This window comes from Rhamphochromis sp. 'chilingali', assembly GCF_963969265.1.
Source record: "Rhamphochromis sp. 'chilingali' genome assembly, chromosome: 1".
Lineage (NCBI taxonomy): Eukaryota > Metazoa > Chordata > Actinopteri > Cichliformes > Cichlidae > Rhamphochromis > Rhamphochromis sp. 'chilingali'.
Window position 1 is genome coordinate 6615954 of NC_137929.1, and position 24899 is coordinate 6640852.

General features: G+C 42.7%; 1 protein-coding gene across 9 annotated transcripts in view; it reads left to right on the forward strand.

Annotated features, from left to right (window-relative positions):
- Positions 1-16270, forward strand: part of LOC308397978 (uncharacterized protein) — a 339745-nt gene extending 323475 nt beyond the window's left edge. For 6 of the 9 annotated variants that reach the window (XM_080884320.1, XM_080884317.1, XM_080884321.1 and 3 more), the window contains 2 exons: positions 13559-14491; positions 14817-16268. In XM_080884320.1, the coding sequence (XP_080740446.1) occupies positions 13559-14491; positions 14817-15509 (1626 nt within the window). In that variant the 3' untranslated portion in view covers positions 15510-16268. Of the gene's footprint in view, positions 1-1033; positions 1828-2108; positions 2285-13558; positions 14492-14816 lie in introns of those variants that run through there. The other 3 variants (XM_080884312.1, XR_013971877.1, XM_080884316.1) reach the window with 3 other exon arrangements.
- The last annotated feature ends 8629 nt before the right edge of the window (positions 16271-24899 follow it).

The following is a 24899-nucleotide window of genomic DNA, read 5'->3' on the forward strand; positions in this document are numbered from 1 at the left end:
TAATAATGCATAATTATGTGGACATGCATATTAGATCGTTTTTAGTGAAATATAATCCCTCCAGAAAGGCAGGACAAGCCCGGAAACTTGCTTTAAAACTAAATATGTTCCCTAAAACGGTGACAGAGCTACAGACCCATTACAGCCTTACACAGGTAGCCAGCAGCTATGACCAGCACTACTTGTGCAGTTAATAAAAGGACAGGTAATGTTTGTCGCGCTGTTGCACACACAGCACGCTCGTTTGTTTCAGTTCGTCAGTTGCAACAAGACAGCTTACCAACGTGTACGTAATAAGCTAACACTCCTGTGTGCTACACACTACAGTGTGCGCTGTACAGCTACTTACTGGTTTTGTCGCATCAGTCTGTGTCTCTGAGTTAACTTGTGTTTCTCCTACAGCTCCGGATTGCTGAAAATGCGCGTGCTCTTTGTGAGCTCGTTCCCGGCTCGTAACCAGCGCGTTCTGCCGTCAAGGGCGATCATTGGTTAAATGTGATCATGTGACTGATGCAAGCCAGATCCTTTTATTTAGCAAAACTGTGATTAATAGTTAAATATTATTGTTGAGGGGCACAGACAGGACTCCGCACGCACACACACATTAAAAAAATAATAATAATAATTAAAAAAAAAAAAGTTGCCTCAACAAAAGGGCACCTTGGGCACCCATCAGGAAAGGGGCGGGTGCTCAAGCCCCTCTAGCCCCCCCCTCTGCACGTGCCTGCTGTTAGGTTAATTGTGCTGATCCTCGGGTTGGGGGATTTGTGTTTGTACTGGAGCGCAAAATTCAAACCAATGGAAGATGGACAACAAAAGTTCAAAGCCATCAGGTGCTCAGGTTAGAAAAAAGAGAAAAGATGCAGGTAAGCAGACGTGTGATTGGATAATGGCAGCTCATCCTGAACCAATCAGACTAAACTCCAAACAATACATTATGTTACAGATTTTAATATTAATTAGTCATTGTTACTTGTTGATTTGTCCTTTTCTCATTGTGTGACAAATTATGACGACTGTTTGGTAGCTGTTATTGTCTCTCTCTCTCTCTTCATGTGTGTTTCTCTGGTGAAACAATAGTTTTGTGTTAATGTTAGGGCTGCACGATTTTGCATAAAATGAGAATCACGATTTTTTGGCTTAGAATTGAGATCATGATTCTCTCATAACAATAAATAAACATAAAACAACAAATGTCTCACGTTTTGTTGTTGCAGCAAAATGTTGTCCTGCTTGAAATTCCGTCTCCACCGTTGCTCGACGCTGCGTGTACAGAGCAGGTAGTGCAACAATAGAAAAATAGTTGCGGGACGGCACTGTGTAGCGTTTGTCTAGGGTGTTGATCGTTTTCCTAAATCCCTCGTTTTGCACAGTGTTGATGGAGCCATATCTTTGGTCAGGTGATAAGTGATAGCCTCCGTAATGTCTTTGTGCCTGCGGGAGTTCGACGTGTATAGGGAAGCGCTGTATAAGGTTCCCGTTATTGATGTTTGGGTGGTTGACCGGGACGGATTTTCTCCTGTCACTTTCTCGTCATCCCTGACGTGCTCTCCGTTGTTGTTTCCCTGCTAATTTTAGCATCACACGGCACAGCTTCTGTATCACGTGGTATAAGGCTCCGCCCTTGTCATTTGTTGAGCAGGAAGAGTGAGCGCTTGTTTTCATGCAGAGTACGTCCCGGATCAAAATGTGAAGTTTTACAAATCACCACTTCTTTAGTGAATATCATTTCAGTCTCAGACAATCTCGTTTCTCTTACAGAGGTTGAATGCACCTTCTGCGGATGGCGGTACCACACAGTGTGCGTGGACTTCCCCTGCACAGAAGGCAACTACAAATGCTGTGAATGCTAAATAAACAGAAACAAATGATCCCTGTTGTCTTTGCTTGATGATTGGTTTGAGTCTTGACAATCCACATTGCTGGCGTTGCATCTTTCAATGCCAGCAATGGCAGGTATCAGTGCTCAAACCTTTTGTGTTTGTTTCCAACAAGTTGCCCACCTCGGGAAACAAAAATGTGTTCTTTTACTTGTCAGATGAACATATGAGACACTTTGACTCTTCAGTGCAGTGTGGAGCCTAACAAAGATCTGTTTTGTGTCCCAGCTGATCAGCAGGAGGAGGAGAGTCTGACGGAGCAGCAGAGGAACATTTTCAGCTACTTGGACTCAGCTCAGCCACTACAGAGGAAACAATGAGCTCAACACAGAAGGTGACAGACAGAGCAGGACCATATGACCAAAGATATTTATCACCATATACAGGGAGTGCAGAATTATTAGGCAAGTTGTATTTTTGAGGAATAATTTTATTATTGAACAACAACCATGTTCTCAATGAACCCAAAAAACTCATTAATATCAAAGCTGAATGTTTTTGGAAGTAGTTTTTAGTTTGAGCTATTTTAGGGGGATATCTGTGTGTGCAGGTGACTATTACTGTGCAGAATTATTAGGCAACTTAACAAAAAACAAATATATACCCATTTCAATTATTTATTTTTACCAGTGAAACCAATATAACATCTCCACATTCACAAATATACATTTCTGACATTCAAAAACAAAGCAGCGACCAATATAGCCACCTTTCTTTGCAAGGACACTCAAAAGCCTGCCATCCATGGATTCTGTCAGTGTTTTGATCTGTTCACCATCAACATTGCGTGCAGCAGCAACCACAGCCTCCCAGACACTGTTCAGAGAGGTGTACTGTTTTCCCTCCTTGTAAATCTCACATTTGATGATGGACCACAGGTTCTCAATGGGGTTCAGATCAGGTGAACAAGGAGGCCATGTCATTAGTTTTTCTTCTTTTATACCCTTTCTTGCCAGCCACGCTGTGGAGTACTTGGATGCGTGTGATGGAGCATTGTCCTGCATGAAAATCATGTTTTTCTTGAAGGATGCAGACTTCTTCCTGTACCACTGCTTGAAGAAGGTGTCTTCCAGAAACTGGCAGTAGGACTGGGAGTTGAGCTTGACTCCATCCTCAACCCGAAAAGGCCCCACAAGCTCATCTTTGATGATACCAGCCCAAATCAGTACTCCACCTCCACCTTGCTGGCGTCTGAGTCGGACTGGTGCTCTCTGCCCTTTACCAATCCAGCCATGGGCCCATCCATCTGGCCCATCAAGACTCACTCTCATGTCATCAGTCCATAAAACCTTAGAAAAATCAGTCTTGAGATATTTCTTGGCCCAGTCTTGACGTTTCAGCTTGTTAGAATTAGAATTAGAATTCAACTTTATTGTCATTGCACATGCACAGGTACAGGGCAACGAAATGCAGTTTGCATCCATCCAGAAGTGCTTTAGTGATATAGATATATTACAATATATATTAGCAATAGTATAGATATGTAAGTATATTACAGAAATGGGTCTATTATGGTATGTTATAATGTACACGGTATGAAGTATGTTGTGAATATGCTATAACTATAAGTATGTACAGGCTGTAGTGAGTACAAGCTATGTACAGGATATAAATATGAAAAACTATACAGAATATGAAATAAATAACTTTACAGAAATCTGAGATATACAGCTATACAGAAATGGGAACTATGCAGGTTGTAAACAGTTGTAGGATTAAAGATTATCGAATGTACAGAATGATTATTTACACAGAGCTATACAGTAGTGCAGTTAAGATAAGTGAGGGTGTGGATAATTTCTACAGAGGCTATATAAAGTGCCAGTGGTTGTGAGTGGTGGTTCACTCCATGTTATTATTGTGTGTTTGAGGGTCCAGGGCCCTATTTCAGGAAGCCGGTTTAGTGCAAACTCTGAGTAAGTATACCCTGAGTTAACGAAAACTCTGGGTTTTCAGTTTCACAAAGCGAGTTCAGATGAAGCCTGAGTGAGTTACTATGACGACACTCTCCGTGAAGCTAACCTGCTCCCTAGCAGGTTTACTTCAACTAACCCTGACTTTCTCCGCCTCTTTGTCGGAAACCTGACTGTAGGAAGTGTCAGACATGGCGTGCCCCTTCCTTGAAGAGCCAGTAGATGTTGAAGCCCAAATTCTCCGCAGAGCTCTCCGCCGGGAGAGAGTGATTAGAGCGCGTTTGGACATTTTATCATTTCCTGATGATTTTCTGTGTGAACGTTACCGTTTTTCAGCACAATCTATAATTTATTTGAATAACATCCTCAGGCCTAATATTGCTCATGTGACACATCGCGGACATTCTCTCAGTTCTGTACATATTATTTGTATTGCACTTCGGTTTTTTGCAAACGGGAGCTTTCTGTATAATATTGGTGACGCTGAGCACGTTTCCAAGGCTACCGTCTGTCGGGCAGTCAGGAATGTTACAGTTGCACTGAAACGTCTCCTGTACTGGTTTGTGGTGTTCCCCGGTCATAGACCCACAAGATTTATCAAAGAGGGATTCCACAAAATTGCAGGTATCAGGATGAACAAAACTTAATTCATGATGTGGTGATACTTGAACTACTACTTAAATTTTACATTTATTTTCACGGTTCCCAGGCGTGATTGGCTGTATAGATGCACTCACATTCCAATTATTGCTCCTTCAGTAAATGAAGGAGACTATGTGAACAGGAAGTCTTTCCACAGCATTAATGTACAGGTACATAGTTCCCTGTAGCATTTCAAACTAACAAATTATTTCATTATAGTAATGGATGCTAATTTGTGTTCTCTGCACTGTGAAGATCATATGTGATGCTGCCAACATTATCACAAATGTGGAAGCCAACTGCTCAGCCTCTGTGAGTGGTGGTGGTGGAGGACCCCCACCTGTTTTTCGGGCCTCCGCTTTTTTTCTGTTGGCTATAACGGGTCACATTTGAGCATACAGAGTAAGCAAATATTTACTTGTAATGTGCTCAGATAATTTCAATAAGTGCTTACAGAAAGAAAATTAATGTAGCCTCTAACTGCAATCGATTTACATCGGACAAACAGACCAAGCACTATGGCTCATAATACAATTACACCTTACCTGTTTGGACTATATTTTTATATTTCATTTTTACTTGCTGCCAGGAACGTTTGGGGCCTGTTGGGTTGCACCTGCGCTCACATCACGTCACAAAATAAAATGTATAAAATAAAAAATGAAATATAATAAAATAACGTGTTAAATGGGTGGAAATCCCTAGATCAATGTTTAAATTAACACTCACGCATTGACTCTGTCGGCTATGTTTTGCCATGCATGCTCCCTGTCTTTTGCAGCTGAGGCTGTGTTACTTTTTTTCTGCAAAATTTGCATGTTATCGGCATATGCTGCCATCAGAATTTCGGCCTCAAGCGCTGTAAAATACATTGACCGCGCCTTCTTTCCCTCCGTCTCCATGGTGACTCGCTTAATCTGTGCTCCACTAATCAGGGCTTTATGTATCCTCGTGCGTGTGCTTAACTTGGGGTTAAAGCAACTCCGCGTTGACTGAACTACTTGTTATCAGCTTTTCTGAAACCGAATATTCCGAGTTGGACATTTCGGGGTTACTCAACCCTGAGTATCATTTTTCACTCTGTGTTTTCTAAACCGGCTTCCTGAAATAGGCAAGGCAAGGCAAGGCAAATTTATTTGTATAGCACAATTCAACAACAAGGTGATTCTAATAGGGTACAGTTGTCCATTGTGGGTGTGTGTATGTTGAGTCCATAAGTTAACGTGGGTCAGATGTCAGGAGGCAGAGTTCAGGAGTCTGACAGCTGTGGGGAAGAAGCTGTTCCGGTACCTGGTGGTCTTAGTCCGGAGGCTCCTGTAGCGCCTCCCAGAGGGCAGGAGGGTGAAGAGTCCATGTGATGGGTGACTGGGGTCTTTGATGATTTTCCCAGCCCTTTTCAGACACCGCTTCCTGTAGCTGTCTTTTATGGCAGGAAGTGGTGCTCCGGCGATGCGCTGGGCAGTTTTCACGACCCTCTGCAACGCCTTCCGGTCCGAGGCAGAGCAGTTCCCGTACCAGACTGTTATACAGTTGGTCAGGATGCTCTCGATGGTGCAACGATAGAAGTTCACCAGGATGTCTGAGGACAGGTGGTTCTTCCTCAGAGTCCTCAAGAAGAAGAGGCGCTGGTGAGCCTTCTTGACCAGCTTGGAGCAGTTGGTCGACCAGGTGAGATCCTCGGAGATGTGGACTCCCAGGAACTTGAAGCTGCTCACACGCTCCACAGCCGTCCCCTTAATGTGGATGGGTGGATGTGGGTCAGCATTCCTCCTGTAGTCCACGATGAGCTCCTTGGTCTTCTCGGTGTTAAGCAGCAGGTTGTTTGTGTCGCACCACTCAGCCAGACGATCCACCTCCTCCCTGTAGGCGGCCTCATCGTTGTCACTGATGAGGCCAATCACCGTGGTGTCATCTGCAAACTTAATGATGGTGTTGGAACCATCAGCAGGTCTGCAGTCGTGGGTGAAGAGGGAGTAGAGGAAAGGGCTCATCACACAGCCTTGTGGTACACCGGTGTTCATTGTGATGGTTGATGAGCAGTGGTTATCCAGCCGGACATATTGGGGGCGATTGGTCAGGAAGTCCAGTAACCATTTGCAGATGAGGGAACTGATGCCCAGGTCTGTCAGTTTCCTGATGAGTTGTGAGGGGTGGATTGTATTGAATGCTGAACTGAAGTCTATAAACAGCATTCTGGCGTAGGTGTTGTTGTTGTCCAGGTGTGAGAGGACAGAGTGCAGTGCGATGGAGAAAGCATCCTCTGTGCTCCTGTTCTGGCGGTATGCGAATTGGTGGGGGTCCAGGGTGGGGGGGAGACAGGATTTGAAGTGTGCTAGGACCAGCTGCTCTAAGCACTTAGTGATGATGGGGGTGAGTGCTACTGGGCGGTAGTCATTGAGGCAAGATGGGTTGGAGTTTTTGGGTATCGGGACGATGGAGGTGGATTTGAAGCAGGCCGGTACCACAGCGTGGGCCAAGGACAGATTGAATATGTCTGTGAGCACTCCTGCAAGCTCCCCAGAACACGCTCCAGGGCTCTAGAGTGCGACCAATTTGGTCGCAAATGCGACCAAATTTTTCAGTGGTGCGACTAAAAAAAAATATTTGGTTGCACCTGTGCGACCAACTGTTCGGGTAGCAAAAAAAAAAAAAAAAAAAAATCTGCAACCTTCCCTGTGGTCAACAACAGACACACATTTTGCCCCTATCGTGGACTAAACCAATCAGAGATAGTCAGGGGCGGGACCTCTCTGATTGGCCGTGGTCCAGTTGAAAGTGCAGGTGGAAGTGGGAGGTGAGTAGCTTGAATAAAGCGATATCAATTCATTAAATCCTGAATCGACTTTTAAATATAACTGTGTTTTGCCAGAAACGCCAGATTCTCAGATTAAAGCTCACAAAACCAGTTCAACAACAACCAAACAGCAGATGAGAGCAGGTACACGGATTCCACACAAAGAAGTAAACACAGCACAGACCCGACGCATCAGAATTAACTTTGTCTTTCTCGGCTTTCTCACCCGACGGCCCGTAGACGGACACGCTGTCGGAGCTTAGCGATCCTGATGCGTCCGGTCCACGCTGTGTTTACGTCTTTTTGCGCTGATTCTGAGCTGCAGGTTTTGTCTCTCCAACCAAAATTCACCGAGCTGAATTTTGCTGTTTTGCTTCCACGACTATTAAAATCGCACTTCATGCACAGCTAGCTCTCTCTATCTCTCTCTGTACTTCAAGAACAGTTTCCCGTCTCCAATCTCTGTTTTCTGTATTATTCATTCGCTTATTACCCACCAGTCTACCGTTGTTTACAGCGCTGCGGCTGCTGTCTTTTTCTTTTCTTTTTCTTTTTTTCACTTAAATGACCTCGAACAAGAAAGCCTGTTTTTTTCTGTTGTTCAATACTGAAGAAATTTAAACTTTATATGCAGAACATTGTAGAATATTTTAAGGTTATCTGCTATAAAAAGCCAGACCAGGAAAATCTCCTTCATGTTTTTCTGTGTTTTATTCTCAGTTACTTTCACACAAAGGCATCTGCTGTGATGCTCACAATTCTGATGAAGTCAGTACTGATAAATGATCAGAATTATAATATTTCTGACTGTCTGAGGCTAAGTTGAATCGAATCGGGACTTTGAAAACCGGAATCGAATGGATTATAGAAATCAGTGATGATACCCAGCCCTAGTGAGCAGCCTAGGCACGACAGAAGTGGATGTAGCTGTAATAGGAAAAGAACTATTGCTAACTTTTCTGTTAAGGCCTGATCCTTCTGAAATTCATAGCCAGTGCTCTGACACGGTGTCATCAATCTTTGAATGCTGAAAAAGCACAGTGTATCCAGAAAAACACATTATATTATATAAATTATTAGAAAATTTGTGTGCGCCTAACTTTTGTGCCGGTACGCCTAACTTTTTAAAGTTAGGCGTACTGGTACGCCCATGGCAAAAAGTTAGTCTAGAGCCCTGCGCTCTGAGAACACGCCCGGGGATGCCATCAGGACCTGCAGCCTTGTGGACATTGATCCTGTTCAGCACCGCTCCTACATCGGTGGGGGAGAGAGTCAGAGGTTGGTGGTCTGGCGTCATGTCTGCTTTGGTTGTGGTTGTGGGGTTCCCTCGCTCAAAACGAGCATAAAAGTTGTTGAGCTCGTTGAGGAAGGAGACATCAGAGGATGCGGGGGAGGGTTTGGTGGTCCTGTAGTCTGTAATGGTCTGGAGTCCTTGCCACATGCGTCGGGGGTTGGAGTTGGAGAAGTGTTCTTCTACCTTCTTTTTGTAATGGTGTTTGGCTTTTTTGATGCCCTTCTTTAGATTAGCCCTGGCTGTGCTGTAGGCGTGTGCATCTCCTGACCTAAAGGCGGTGTTGCGGGCGTTCAGGAGGAGACAAACATCCCGGTTCATCCAAGGCTTCTGGTTGGGGTACATGGTGATCCGTTTCTGGGTGGTGACACTGTCTGTGGTTTCGGAGATGTAATCCAGTACAGATGAGGCGTACTGGTCCAGGTCTGTGTGGGTGAACATATTCCAGTCTGTGTTTTTAAATCTGTCCTGGAGCACTGCGTCTGTCCCCTCTGGCCACACTTTAATTGTCCTCACAGCAGGTTTCACACGTTGGATGAGTGGTGAATACCTAGGTGTGAGGAACAGGGAGAGATGGTCCGATTGTCCAATGTGGGGGAGGGGTGTGGCTTTGTAGGCTCCAGCCAGGTTGGAATACACATGGTCTAAAGTCTTGTCTCCTCTGGTGTGGCAGGAGACATGTTGGTGAGAGGAGGGAGGAGGGGAGGACTGTCTTTAAGTTGGTGTGGTTGAAGTCGCCAGCAACAATAAAAGCAGCTTCGGGGTGTTTGTTCTGGTGTTTGTTAATGGCTGCAGAAAGTTCTTTCATGGCCAACCTAGCATTAGCGTCGGGGGGGATATACACGGCAGTGAGTATGATCGAAGTGAGTTCTCTGGGGAGATAATAAGGTCTGCATTTGACCATTAAAAACTCCGCATTAGGTGAGCAGTGACTCTCAGTAGTAGTGGAGTTCATGCACCAAGCATTGTTAATATAAATGCACAAACCTCCACCTCTGGTCTTGCCGGAGTCATCTGCTAGCCTGTCGGCTCGGTGTGTGTGGCATCCTGCTAACTCGATAGCATTGTCCGGGCAGCTGTTGTTCAACCATGTTTCGGTGAAAAACATGACATTTGAGTCCATAATCCGTCTGTTGTTAGTGATGGAGACCCGTATCTCATCCATTTTGTTTGCCAGAGAACGGACATTGGCGAGGAAAATACTGGGTAAAGGCAGCTGGTGTGGTGTTAGCTTTAGCTTAGCCCGTAGCCCTCCGCGCCTACCTCGCCTTTGTTTACGATCTCGGCGCCGTCTGCGTGCACTTCCGCCCGGCCGGGGAGAGTGGGCAGCCTCCGGTGTTCTGGAGATCTCTGGGATGAGTCGGAGATCGGCGATAAAACTGTCGGAGTTGTGAGTCCAGATGTCCAGAAGCTCTTGTCTGCTGTAGGTCAGCAACGCACAGCAATTCTGGACGAATAATCCGGTTAAAAGTAGATAAAAAACCGCTAAATAGCAGATTCTGGAGAGACACTGAGCGTCATCTTGTGTGTCTTGTTCAGTGGTGGTCGTCTTTCAGCCTTTCTTACCTTGGCTCTGAGTATTGCATACGTTGTGCTTTTGGGTACTCCAGTGATGTTGCAGCTCTGAAATATGGCCAAACTGGTGGCAAGTGGCATCTTGGCAGCTGCACGCTTGACTTTTCTCAGTTCATGGGCAGTTATTTTGCGCTTTGGTTTTTCCACACGCTTCTTGCGACCCTGTTGACTCTTTTGAATGAAACGCTTGATTGTTCGATGATCACGCTTCAGAAGCTTTGCAATTTTGAGACTGCTGCATCCCTCTGCAAGATATCTCACTATTTTTGACTTTTCTGAGCCTGTCAAGTCCTTCTTTTGACCCGTTGCGTAATAATTCTGCACACCTGATATAGGGTGTTGATGTCATTAGACCACACCCCTTCTCATTACAGAGATGCACATCACCTAATATGCTTAATTGGTAGTAGGCTTTCGAGCCTATACAGCTTGGAGTAAGACAACATGCATGAAGAGGATGATGTGGACAAAATACTCATTTGCCTAATAATTCTTCACTCCATGTATACATTTGAACATTTGCCATAACGATGTAGCTGACGATAGAATTGACACGAGACAAGCAGCTGTTGTTTATGTGCATTAAAGTTATATAAAAATGTAACAGTGCAAATGCAAATTCCTCGCTGACAGTTTAACCAAAAGGCGTTTCCAGTGGAAACTGGCCGACACATCCTGAGCATAACCATGTATAATATCCACTAAACTTCAGAAGAGGTTATACAGTCGTGGCCAAAAGGTTTGAGAATTGCATAAATATTGGAACCTGGAGAAGTTGCTGCTTAAGTTTTTATAATAGCATTTTGCCTGCACTCCAGAATGTTATGAGGAGTGATCAGATGAACTGCATCGTCCTTCTTTGCCATGAAAACGAACTTAATCCCCAAAAAGCCTTACCACTGCATTTCATTGCTGTCATCAAAGGACCTGCTGAGACCATTTCAGTGATCGTCTTCTTAACTCAGGTGAGAATGTTGGCGAGCACGAGGCAGGAGATCATCATGGCTGTATCCCGATTCAGGTTCTGCAGCTTTAAAGTCCTCAAGGGCCGCGTACTCAAAGACCGCTAAGGCCGAAGTGCGAGGCTCGTAGGCTCGTGAAATGGGACGTCTAGCGTCCGTCGCGCTGCCCTGGTTGCCTAGCAACCATGATACTAACAGTTATTTATATATATATACATATTTATATATATATTTATATAATTTCTGAGAGTGTATCATGTAACACTATAGATCAACTTAGCTCAGAATATATAAAGCATATAAACAGTTACAGCAATATGATGCAACAAACACAGCAGCTACTGATCCAAAATACTCAAAGCTTCATAGAACTGAAACCAACATTTATTTTTAGCTCCATCCTGCTGCTGATACAGACTTTAGGTTTCTGAACATTAAACTTGTTGCTGCCTTTCATCGTGTGTAACTTGAAGGCCCTGAGTACTTTCTCCCACACTGGAAACACTGGGATGATCACATTATTTGAACATTACCTAATAAGACTGATTCAGCACAGACAGTTATGTTAAACTTTCCTAGCAGTCCTTCACAAACAGGGAACAGTCTGTCTATTCTCTCCATCTGTCAGCTGCTGCTTGCTCTTCCTCCTCCTCTTCCTCACACACTGCTGAGTTTGTCCTGGTGGATCATCAGGGCTGCAAAGCCTCACAGATGATGTGCAGCAGTGGCTCCCTCAGTCTGTCCTCACTCTGGACACTTGCAGTCGTCACACATGGAAATCAAATGTGTGATAAGCTGCAGGATTCAAACACAAGTGTAACTTATAAACACATGTTCATACTTTTATTCCACAATCAGAGAGAAAGAAACAGAGAGAGAGTGCAGGACAGACAGACAGGTGACAGTCTCAGGTGTACACACTGCTACACAACAGCACAGAGAAGCAGGATTTAGTGTTTGTGTTATTACGAGTGTAAACAAGAAGAGTTCCAGATGGTGCAGTGGACACATGTGTGACTGCTGTGATTAAAGCATCTTTCTTTCAGCTTAACGAGTGAACCGTCAGCTCGTTCAAACACACGTTAAAGTGCGTTTGGCTCGACACCAGCGAACAGAGGCAGCAATATAACACAGCTAACATTAACAGTGCAGTGAATCCTGCTTGTGCCGTGATGTTCAGGACTGCAAACCGAGCAGCATCACTGACTTTCAGCTTGTTGTGTTTGTGGATATATGACTGACTTTAATTATCCACAAAATCATCACATTCTCTGTCAGATTAAGGTCGACTATTGAACGGCGTATATTTTAAAGGCTTTAAAACCAAGTTAACGCTGAAAGTACAAACATCACTAATGTCACATAACTCTGCCGACAAGGCATAGCTATGGCTATGAAATGCTCTTTGTGTATCACTTCTTCATTATGAAAGATGTCATTAATGCACTAGCAATGTCTCATCTGGAGTATTGTTCAATCATTTGGTCAGCAGCTAATAAGACAGATCTTAACAGACTTCAGTTAGTCCAGAATAAGGCGTCCAGATTAGTGTGAAGATGTTCATACTATACTAATATTGATCAAATGCATAATAACCTTTCTTGGCTTCCTGTACAGGCTAAAATATTCTATGGCTTACTTGTAGTTCTAAAGAAAGCAATTCTGTTAAACACACCACATTTATTCTGCTCAGCTGCAGTATCCAGATGAAATACATCATCATATTACACAGTTTTCAACAAGCTGCAATTTAGTAAATGCTCGAGTTAAAAGTAACATTTTGTAAAACTGTTACATTTAGAGCAACTTTTAAGTGGAATAAGTTGCCTTAAAAAATTAGAGAATTATTCAAAACTTCAATGAACACTTAAAAGCCGATTTACAGAGCTTTTAGTTGTTGTAAATATTGTAAGACATGATTTGTTTTTGAAATTTGTGTAATGTGCCTCAATGTTATTGATATTATTATTATTATTATTGATTGCTTATATTTGAACAATTGTGAAACCTCACTGTGGATGTAAGAGTGAAATTATGTGGATATCTTGAATCCACTTTATTGTGTAATATTTTATGTGAGTATTTGACGGAAGACGAGCAACATCTGTTGTGGAAGCTAACGGGGTTCCTTTAGAATAAACAAACATAGGATTTATTATCACTGAATAATTCTGTATAAATCTATACAAATTATAGAAATATGTAATAGGAAACAACAAAATGATCTAAATTATAAAATTGTGTGTGTGTGTGTGTGTGTGTGTGTACAATCAGGAAGGATGGGCATGATTTTAGTGTTTGAACAGTCATGAATTATCTTTAACAGCAGGTTGGATGTAATGTGTTAGAACTACCAGCAGGTGGGGATAAGAGACCTTTAAGGTGTTTGGTGCCACGCTCCACCTTCAGGTTTAAAACTAGTGTTAATGGAGTTTGAAGGTTGAGTTTGTTCCATGACTGCATTTCACTCACTGCCTCTGTTTGTATCTCTGTCACTGCAGGACCAACATGGAGCCAGAAGTCAGCGCTCTCAGGAGGCCGACAAACCTCACAGAAGAAAGGGAGAGAAAAAACACACCTGTGACGAGTGTGGGAAGGGTTTTACTGTGAGGGCTTCACTAAAACGGCATCAGGTCATCCACACTGGAGAGAGACCGTTCAGCTGTGACTTGTGTGGGAAGGGTTTTACTGTGAGGGCTTCACTAAAACAGCATCAGGTCATCCACAGAGGAGTTAAAGCGTACAGCTGTGATCAGTGTGGCAGAGCTTTTACTCAAAGTAGCAACTTACAGAGGCATCTAGTTACCCACTCTGGAATTAAGGCATACAGCTGTGACGAGTGTGGGAAGGGTTTTACTGTGAGGGCTTCACTAAAACGGCATCAGGTCATCCACACTGGAGAGAGACGGTTCAGCTGTGACTTGTGTGGAAAGTCTTTTTCCTTGAAGGATTCCCTAAAACAACACCAACTCATCCACAGTGGAGTTAAAGCGTACAGCTGTGATCAGTGTGGCAGAGCTTTTACTCGCAGTAGCCACTTACAGAGTCATCTAGTTACCCACTCTGGAATTAAGGCATACAGCTGTGGTCAGTGTGGCAGAGCTTTTACTCACAGTAGCCACTTACAGAGGCATCTAGTTACCCACTCTGGATTTAAGGCATACAGCTGTGACATCTGTGGAAAAACTTTCAGCCAGAGAGGGAGCCGAAATATACACCTACGCATTCACACCAGACATGATGTGTACTGCTGTGAACAGTGTGGCAAACAGTTTACAACAGATGCACAGTTACAACGACACATGTTTACCCACACTGAGGAGAGACCTTATCAATGTGACCTGTGTGAGAAGACTTTTAAATCTCCACGTCACCTGAGACGACACCAACAGATCCACACCAGAAAGAGACTCTACAAGTGCAGCTACTGTGAGGTATGTATTTATATTGTTATCTTGTCATTTTAGCCTGACTGTTTGGAACAACTCTGCTCATTAAACTGTGTTAGCATGTTAGCAATTCTACTGCATGGAAAAGCACCTCTGAGTGATTATTCAGATTTTCCTTTCAGTTATGATTTTAGTATTACTGTAGTATTATGGTGGTAGTATTGTAGTTATTGCAGCCCAGTAAACTGAGTGTGTTAACTGAAACAGTCAAATGTAGTTGGACGTCTGCAGAGATGCTCTTTATTTCAGGCGACGTTCAGGATACGAATGTTGAAGGACTGACTTACACTGTCTTTGTGTCTTTGTTTAGAAGCAGAGCGACACAGATGGATCCAGTTCTCAACCCTGTCATCACTGTGGTGGTGGGAAAGACTTTCATTGTGACCTCTGTGGAAAAACTTTCAGTCGGCAAAAGACCCTAAAAGTACATCAACGTAGACACACTGGAGACAAACTGAAATACTGCAAAGAATGTGGGAGAAGCTTCACCACATCACATCGCTTAAAACAACATGAACTGATTCACAGTGGGGTTAAAAAGCACCTCTGTGATCAGTGTGGGTCATCCTTCACCACTGAAGGTGAGCTTAAAAGACACAAACGAGTCCACACAGGAGAGAAACCACACAAGTGCAGACACTGTGAGAGAAGCTTCTCACAGTCAAGTACTCGTAACATTCATGAACGTGCACACATGGAAGGAAACTACAGCTGTGACCAGTGTGACAAGAGCTTCAGGAATCTCAGTTCATACTCTGCACACAAACGATCCCACGTTACTAATAAACTGTTTCACTGTTACCAATGTGCCCAAACATTCACCTCATTGTCTGCTCTGTGCAAACATCAGCGCGATCACTCAGGGCTGAAATCACTCCCATCACTGGATCACAGTGAATCTGAAGACACAGAAAGATCCTCTGGTTTCTGTGTCAGACTCAAAAAGCTTGAGATCAGGCTCCACAGAGTTCAGATAGAATCATTTAAACTTGTGTTGAACTGAACTGGTTGCTGGGCTGAACTTCTACATAATACAGATCTACATGGGATCTTCTTTTCTGTGTTTTACTGAGTCAGTTTTGTCCTTTTTTCTCTGTCCTGGTTTTGCTCGTCTGTAAATGATTGAAACTCAGTCAAATAGTTCATTGTTCTCCAGCAAAACGTTTTGGAAACTCATGTTTAACCTTTAAAACTCTGACATGTTTTAGCACACAAGGCTTCATCGGGGGAGTTCACTCATGATTGGACCATGAGAACAAAGGTTTGTAGTTCTTTCAAAGAGAGTCTTGGAGATGTTTGATGTTTCTGTTTTTCTGAAACCACCTGAAAGAAAAACTATTTTTCTTGCTTTATGTAGTGTGGAAGTTTTTAATGTTTCTTCATCTGTGATGTTCTTGAATGTGTTCACGTGAAGATGGTACAAATAAACTGTCCTTTCAGCTTTAGCTCCTAATTTATTCATTATTTATGGATGTAGCACAGCAGCCGTCTCTTGATTAACACATGGAGGGCTCGGGATCTGATGGTGTCGTCTCCCTAATTTGCCCACTCAGTAAATCTCACTCATGGCCAAGAAACTGAAATAGACCTTGTTTCCCTGCTGGATAGTGATCCACTGTAACTCTGCTCCTCCTTCCTGTTTAGGATTTCTGTGGCTGAAGTAAAATTCCCTCCATCCATCACTTATCCCAGCTAACCCAAAGTGAAATAAAGTTTTGCTCGTCTTAAAAAAGCATTACAATAATGGGCATTACCAATGCAAACTGAATGATACAGAAGATGAAAGAAGAGACTTTGATCAGTTAATAAAGCTCATGATCTGGATTCATTGTGGCTGCTACACAGATACTTCTGGGTCACTTCTCTCAGTTAGGAACCTTCCTCACCAAACTGACTGTTGGACCACACCCCTGGTTTCATGAGAAATTGTTTCAGCCATGATTTCTCTTCCTGTATTTCAGAGTAAAGACTGAAGTGACAAATGGAAGCATGTTTAAAAAACACAATGTGAGAGAGACGTTGAGGTCCTTAGAAGTTACCCTGGGTTTTTCTGTCACCCTGCTAGATGTTACACACCTTGTTATTGGACTGATTTCTACTGCTGGACTACTCCTGCGGAGAGTAACAATACTCTTACTAATTAGCTCCCTTTCACACCTTTGGGGATATTTATTTTTGTGTTTGCAGCGCTGTGAGCCAGAACAGCGAGAGAAAAATCTGCAACAGCGACGAGCCGAATGCTTACGTGAATCGCAGCAGCTGCACATGTGCTACGCTGAATTAGAGGATATCTTTGCTCTGGATTTCTATTTCTACTTTTTCATTTCTATATGATTCTTCTTGCATCTAAACAAAGATGATTCAATTTGCTAAATGTTGATGGCTCTTCGTGCTCAGGTGTAAATGAGACGTAATATTTGCTCTTGGTTTGGTTCTCCTGTACAGAACCTTGCAGTACAACAGAAACCTAAAAACATTATTTGTAGTTGTTATTCTTAGTTGTTCTGCTGCCTAAATACCACAGGGTCTGATTATGAAGTTATTGAGCTGCACATACTTTACGACCTGCTTAATTTCGAGGTCACAGCATCTGTAGAGCAGCTGGAACATAATGAAGTCTACAAGGTTAAAGTTTTCTCTTCAGTTATTGTTCTTTCTGCTGCTTGGTTTGATGGATCTGAGAGCTTTTGTTTTTATTATTGTTATTATAATTATCATTAATATTTTACTCTCTAGAAGCTTTAAAATAGTGTTTGTGTTTGAAAAAATTGATTTAAGAATTGAACAGAAACATCTGTCCTTCTGAAAATCGCCCAAAGGCACGGAGACAAAGTCAAAGGATGCAACCTGTAACTTTCTCTTCCTTCATGTCAGGACCATCATCCATGATTTATATAAAATGCATATAGCAACAGTAGCACTTTAGTTTGGACTTTATGATTTCTGTAACTGGAAAATATTATTTTGTTTAAAGACAGAAGTGACCGCATAGTTGCAACATCAAAGGGAAATATTAATTAATTAGCATCAAGTATATTTGTTGCTTAAGCGTTTGCACTATAACTTAAGTAGGATTATAACTTTTAAGGAAGGAAAGATTTCAGATATTTAGTTCACTGCTTCAGTTATTTTATATGAAATTAAAACATTTATGTTGGTCAAATATGATGCTCTAAATCAAATAAAAGTTTGAAAATAAATGATGTATTTTTAAATGCTGCAACAAATGTTCACAAAAAGTAACTATAATTAAAACCAGTTAAACAAAATCAAATGTTTGAATCATGCTTAACCAAATGCCAGGCTGGAGAGCTGAACCTAAAGTATACGTAGAAAGATTTCAACATGTGAGCAGTTTTTAATGTTTTTATCACATATAAATGTCACAGCAGTGGGTCCTGGCCCAATGCTTTGTGTTTTTGGTTTTCTTTGACTCTTGTTTTTCTTGCTTTTTGTTCTTCTTATTTATCAGGCTCTCAGTAATCTTAGTTCTCCCTCCCTCAGTGTTCATTTCAGCCTGTGTTTAGTTTCTGTTCCCGTGTCCCACGTTTCATCGTTTCATGTCGAGTCAGCCCTGTCTCTCTGTTTCCTGTGTCTCCCCAGTCAGCCCCGCCTCCCTCGGGCACTCATGTGTGATACAGAGTAATAAACCTGACTACATTTGCTACACTCTCTTTATTACCTGTTACTTTAAAATTCATACACTAATTATGTCTGCCCATCTCTCTAATGTGAAGGTCAAAGGTCAACATCCCAGTGACATAAGAATAATCCCAAAGGGGCAAAGGCAGCGGTTAATTTAGCACATTTAGCATTAAGGGTACAGCAAGGATATACTTTTACTTATTGTGGCAGGGGTGTGGTCTCTGGCCTGCTGCAGTGGAGGCTGGTGGCGGGACGTTGGACGGCACAGGTGAGGGTGATGGAGCTCATGACTCTCCCCTTTATAGTGACGGAGGAGACTAGCGTGGGGGAAGCGTGTAGTGGAGGAAGCCGAGGAGAGAGCTGGTTTCTGGCTACAAAGACGGCGTCAAACCAGAAAAGATTGCTCGTGGTCAAATGTCAAAGGAGCTTGCAAAGAAAAGGGTCTGGACTTCTTTAAGTTACTTGAAGACGTTTCACCTCTCATCCGAGAAGCTTCTTCAGTTCTAAGGTCAAATGGTGGAGAGTCCCAGATATAAACCTAGTGGGAGTGACCCCCCACAGAGGGACAAAAGGACCCCCTGATGATCCTCTAATCGCCTGAGCCAAGGTGTGAAACTGGGTGTGGGACCCAATCAGCCAGAGTTTCGGGTGAGTTCATTGTGAAACCTGGTCCCACCTTATCATGCGAATTCCTGAGATCAGATGGCCCAGGATGTGAGTGGGCGTTAAGGCGTCTGGGAAGGGAACTCAAAACTGGATTATAGATGGCAGAGAGTTGGTGTCGTAAACCCCGCCTCTGTTCAAAGATTGTCGCTCACAGTGGACATAGATGGCTTCCTTCACTCCTCTTTCAAACCATCTGTCCTCTCTGTCCAAAATGTGAACATTGGCATCCTCGAAAGAGTGTCCTTTATCCTTAAGATGCAGATGGACTGCTGAGTCTTGTCCTGTGGAGGTGGCTCTTCTGTGTTGTGCCATGCGCTTGTGAAGTGGCTGTTTGGTCTCTCCGATGTAGAGGTCTGGGCATTCCTCGCTGCACTGTACAGCAAACACCACATTGTTAAGTCTGCGTTTTGGCGTTTTGTCTTTCGGGTGAACCAGTTTGTCTGAGCGTGTTGCTGGGTCTGAAATGCACCGGGATGTCATGCTTGGAGAAAACTCTCCTGAGCAAAGTGCTCTAATAGGGCGACATGGTACTACAAGGTCATTAAGATAAAATGGGGCCTGATTACTTAAGACCTTGTATGTGAGGAGCAGGATTTTGAATTCAATTCTGGATTTAACAGGAAGCCAATGTTGTTGCGTCTGTCCTTCTTATCCTCCCTCGCTGGTGTCTGATCTTCTGATCTTCTTCTTACTTTAAAGTCAGCAAAGAGGCTCCTTTGACTACGATGACCTGGATGACTGAGAACCTTCACAGACACTTGTGGTCAAATAATGTGTCAATCACCTGTGAAACAAACTGTGTGTGGCTCAGTTCATGTCACAGTGTTGTTTAGTATATCTTCACTTGTCTCACTCTCCTTCTGTTCTGTCCATCAGGACGATCCTCAGCGCTTACACAGATCCTCCATCGATGTTGTAACTGTTGGCATGATGACATTGTATATAATTTGGATTATTTCTTTATCTTGTCAAGATCTATGTCATGATTGTAAATTGTTTAAGCTGTACATTACTGTTTGTTTTTTGTAGTCAACGTTTTGGTGCTTTGTGCTTTTATTTTGAAAATCAAGTTCGCTTACAAGTTGCGCTAGAATAAAGGTTTTTAGTGGTTTTATTATAAAGGTTTTATTATTATATAATAATGATAATAATAATAATATCAATAACATTGAGGCACATTGTGTGGAGGAGGTTCAGTCATATCCTGATCATCCAGACAGATTTGATGGTTTTTATCCTCACCTGCTGTGTAGAAATGGTCTGACTGGTTGCTGTTACTGGGAGGTCGAGTGGAGAGGAAACGTTTATATATCAGTGAGTTACAGAAGCATCAGAAGGAAAGGAGGCAGTGATGACTGTGTGTTTGGAAACAATGATCAGTCCTGGAGTCTGATCTGCTCTGATGATGGTCCTGATTCTGTCAGGCACAATAACAGACTAACATCCATCTCCTCCTCCTCCTCCTCCTTTGTCTCTAACAGAGCAGAAGTGTATGTGGACTGTCCTGCTGGCACTCTGTCCTTCTACAGAGTCTCCTCTGACACTCTGATCCACCTCCACACCTTCAACACCACATTCACTCAAACTCTTTATCCTGGGTTTATGTTAGGAATGAGCTATGAGAAACATGGTGAGACATATACATATAAAAACTCTACTGGTGCCTCAGTGTCCCTGTGCTGAGTGGAGTGTAAAGAGTGTCTCAATTCAATTCAATTCAATTTTATTTATATAGCGCCAAATCCCAACAAAAGTCGCCTCAAGGCGCTTCATAGATACAGAGAAAAACCCAACAATCATATGACCCCCTATGAGCAAGCACTTTGGCGACAGTGGGAAGGAAAAACTCCCTTTTAACAGGAAGAAACCTCTGGCAGAACCAGGCTCAGGGAGGGGCGGCCATCTGCTGTGACCGGTTGGGGTGAGAGAAGGAAGACAGGATAAAGACATGCTGTGGAAGAGAGACAGAGGTTAATAACAGATATGATTTAATGCAGAGAGGTCTATTAATACATAGTGAGTGAGAAAGGTGACTGGAAAGGAAAAACTCAATGCATCATGGGAATCCCCCGGCAGCCTACATCTATTGCAACATAACTAAGGGAGGATTCAGGGTCACCTGGTCCAGCCCTAACTATATGCTTTAGCAAAAAGGAAAGTTTTAAGCCTAATCTTAAAAGTAGAGATAGTGTCTGTCTCCCGAATCCAAACTGGAAGCTGGTTCCACAGAAGAGGGGCCTGAAAACTGAAGGCTCTGCCTCCCATTCTACTTTTAAATACTCTAGGAACAACAAGTAGGCCTGCAGAGCGAGAGCGAAGCGCTCTAATAGGGTGATATGGTACTACAAGGTCATTAAGATAAGATGGGGCCTGATTATTTAAGACCTTGTATGTGAGGAGCAGGATTTTGAATTCAATTCTGGATTTAACAGGAAGCCAATGAAGGGAAGCCAAAACAGGAGATATATGCTCTCTCTTTCTAGTCCCTATCAGGACTCTTGCTGCAGCATTTTGGATTAGTTGAAGGCTTTTCAGCGAGTTTTTTCGACTTCCTGATAATAATGAATTACAGTAGTCCAGCCTGGAAGTAATAAATGCATGAACTAGTTTTTCAGCGTCACTCTGAGACAGGATATTTCTAATTTTAGAGATGTTGCGCAAATGGAAGAAAGCAGTCTTACATATTTGTTTAATATGTGCGTTGAAGGACATGTCCTGGTCAAAAATGACTCCAAGGTTCCTCACCGCGTTACTGGAGGCCAAGGTAATGCCATCCAGAGTAAGAATCTGGTTAGATACCATATTTCTAAGATTTTCAGGGCCGAGTACAATATCCTCAGTTTTATCTGAATTAAGAAGCAGAAAGTTAGCGGCCATCCAGGTCTTTATGTCTTTAAGACATTCCTGCAGTTTAACTAATTGGTGTGTGTCATCTGGCTTCATGGACAGATAGAGCTGGGTGTCATCTGCATAGCAGTGAAAATGTATGCTATGTTTTCTAATGATGCTGCCTAAGGGAAGCATGTATAATGTAAACAGAATTGGTCCTAGCACTGAACCCTGTGGAACTCCATAATTCACCTCAGTGTGTGAAGAGGACTCTCCATTTACATGCACAAATTGGAGTCTATTAGATAGATATGATACAAACCACTGCAGCGCAGTACCTGTAATACCTACAGCATGTTCTAATCGCTCTAATAGGATATTATGGTTAACAGTATTGAACGCTGCACTGAGGTCTAGCAGGACAAGCACAGAGATGAGTCCACTGTCAGAGGCCATAAGAAGATCATTTGTAACCTTCACTAAAGCTGTTTCTGTGCTGTGCTGAGCTCTGAAACCTGACTGAAACTCTTCAAATAAACCATTCCTCTGCAGATGATCTGTTAGCTGTTTGACAACTACTCTTTCAAGGATTTTTGATATGAAAGGAAGGTTGGAGATTGGCCTATAATTAGCTAAGACTGCTGGGTCTAGAGATGGCTTTTTGAGTAAAGGTTTAACTACAGCCAGCTTGAAGGCCTGTGGTACATAGCCGATTATTAGAGATAGGTTGATCATATTTAAGATCGAAGAATTAATTAATGGCAGGACTTCTTTGAGCAGTTTTGTAGGAATGGGGTCTAAAAGATAGGTTGATGGTTTGGAGGAAGTAATTATTGAAATTAACTCAGAAAGATCAATTGGAGAAAAAGAGTCTAACTTAACATCAATGGTACTAAGAGTAGCTGTAGATAATATTACATCTGTGGGATGATTATTGGTAAATTTTTCTCTAATGATAAAAATTTTATTTGTGAAGAAGTTCATGAAGTCATTACTAGTTAACGTTAAAGGGATGGTTGGCTCGAAAGAGCTCTGACTTTTTGTCAGCCTGGCTACAGTGCTGAAGAGAAACCTGGGGTTGTTCTTATTTACTTCAATCAGTGATGAATAGTAAGATGTTCTGGCTTTGCGGAGGGCTTTCTTATAAAGCAGCAAACTATTTCTCCAGGCTAAATGATGATCCTCTAGATTTGTGACACGCCATTTCCTCTCCAGATTACGAGTCATCTGCTTTAGGGTACGTGTTTGAGAACTATACCACGGAGTCAGGTACTTCTGATTTGAGGCCTTAGTTTCTCCTGTTAGAGAAACACTCTGACTGTTGAACAGATAGTTCAGTCTGTACATGTCTGTCTCTTTCACTCACAAACACGTTTTCAGATTCATGGATTCAATCAGTTGATGTTTGAAACTCTTCTAAATGATTCCTTGTAAACTTCTTCCTCTTCAGTCACAAACAAACAGGAAGTGATGTCATATGTGTTCCTGTCCACACAGCAGAATGAGTCTATTGCTGACAGTGATGTACAAACAGAGTGAGCATTTCTGAGGCCCAAAATAAACTGAGTAGTTCACTGAATGAACAATGGACTGTGAGCTCAGTTCCTTCATCATTAGTATGGATTATATATGTATATGTATTATATTAGTATCATATATATCAGGTGCTGCTGCTTTCAGTCATTGTGCAAATGTGCTGTTTGTAAGGTTGTAAAGCTGCAGTCAGCTGAGACTGAAGAAGTCACCTGATCAGTGAGCAAACGTTTCTGAAAACGTCCAGATGAACAGAATCAACCTTTTGGGATCAGCCAGCAATGCAGCATCATTGTTGTTCAGCTTCAGAGGTTTGCAGGAATGAACTGATGACCAGAAACAGCTGCAAAGTCCAAGAAAATACCAGCTGGAGTTCAGCTGCATTTGAAGAAGTCAAAGAAAAGTAAGGATGGCAAAGGGCGACGTTTTCTTCCAAAGAGCTGCAAACATGGTCGACGCCTCATTAGAAGAATCATCTGGACATTTGTGAGGAACTCTAACCAAGAAAGCAACGTCACACAGATCCAACAGACAGTTTCCATGACTGCAAGTGTTGAGTGGAAAAATGCTACATTGCATTATTGCATCCTCTCACCACAGGAGGCGCTGTTGGCACCACTGATTGCTGATCAGCTGTTCTCTGATGATCTGATTGATACTGTGAATAACGGGACTCACTGAACTCTGTGACACAGTGAAGATTACAGAGTTTAACTTCAACATCTGACTTACGTCACACAGACAGAAGGATGAACCAGTGAGGCACAGAACACAGTTACTGGAGATACTGGATCAGCTCCATGTGAACCTCTGATGGAGAAGCTGCTGAGCCAGAGAAACATCAGGACATGACAGCAGCTGCACTTATCTAACAACATGTAGCAGAGCTGATCTATGTTAGAGGATCTATCACAGCAGCTTTCAGCTCTTATTTTGAAACTGGCTTATTTAGAGAGCTGTGATGTGAGCGTGCCTGGCTCTGAGGCACTTGGGTCAGCCTCTGTTGTTTAGAAGTGTTACAGACTGTGAATGACACAGACCTGTCAGTTTCCATGTTTGTCTGTAACACAGCTCAGGGCTCCATGCTGAACGCATCCATCCAGTGTTATTGATCCAGGACTGATACCAGCATTGGGATCAATACTACAACACACAATCACATGTGTCCACGTGATGCAGTTTGAAGAGCAATCAGATGTCTCTGTATGAGGAGACGGGGTCACAGGAGGTTCACAGAAACTCTGCAGCAGCATCATCAGCTCACATGGAAACTTTGATGATTCACTTCTGTGGTGTTTTTACAGAAACACGTCACAAAATTAGCTCCACCTGTTTTGTGAGCTTTGAGTTTCTTGTCTTCATCCTGGATTCTTGTGTTGCTGTTTTTACACACAGCAGATATTTCCTGGTTGCTTCCTTGATGACCACATGAAGCTTTCTGAAGCTTGGATTGAAAACGCTTCATTACTCAAAGCTTTCCAACACAGGCCTCTGTGCTGCCATCTGGTGGACAAACATGTGAAGTGCAGCGTGAAGCTACAAATGAAACTGCTTCAGCTACGTTTATATATAACATACTATAACCTATATAACTATATGTATAGTGTATTATGTAGGTTTTAGAGCTGGGGGTAGAACTGCTGATGGCCTGGTTGTTATTTATGTTCCCCATGGTTCACCAGCTCTCACACAACATCAGCACCAATGATCCACGTCCTTA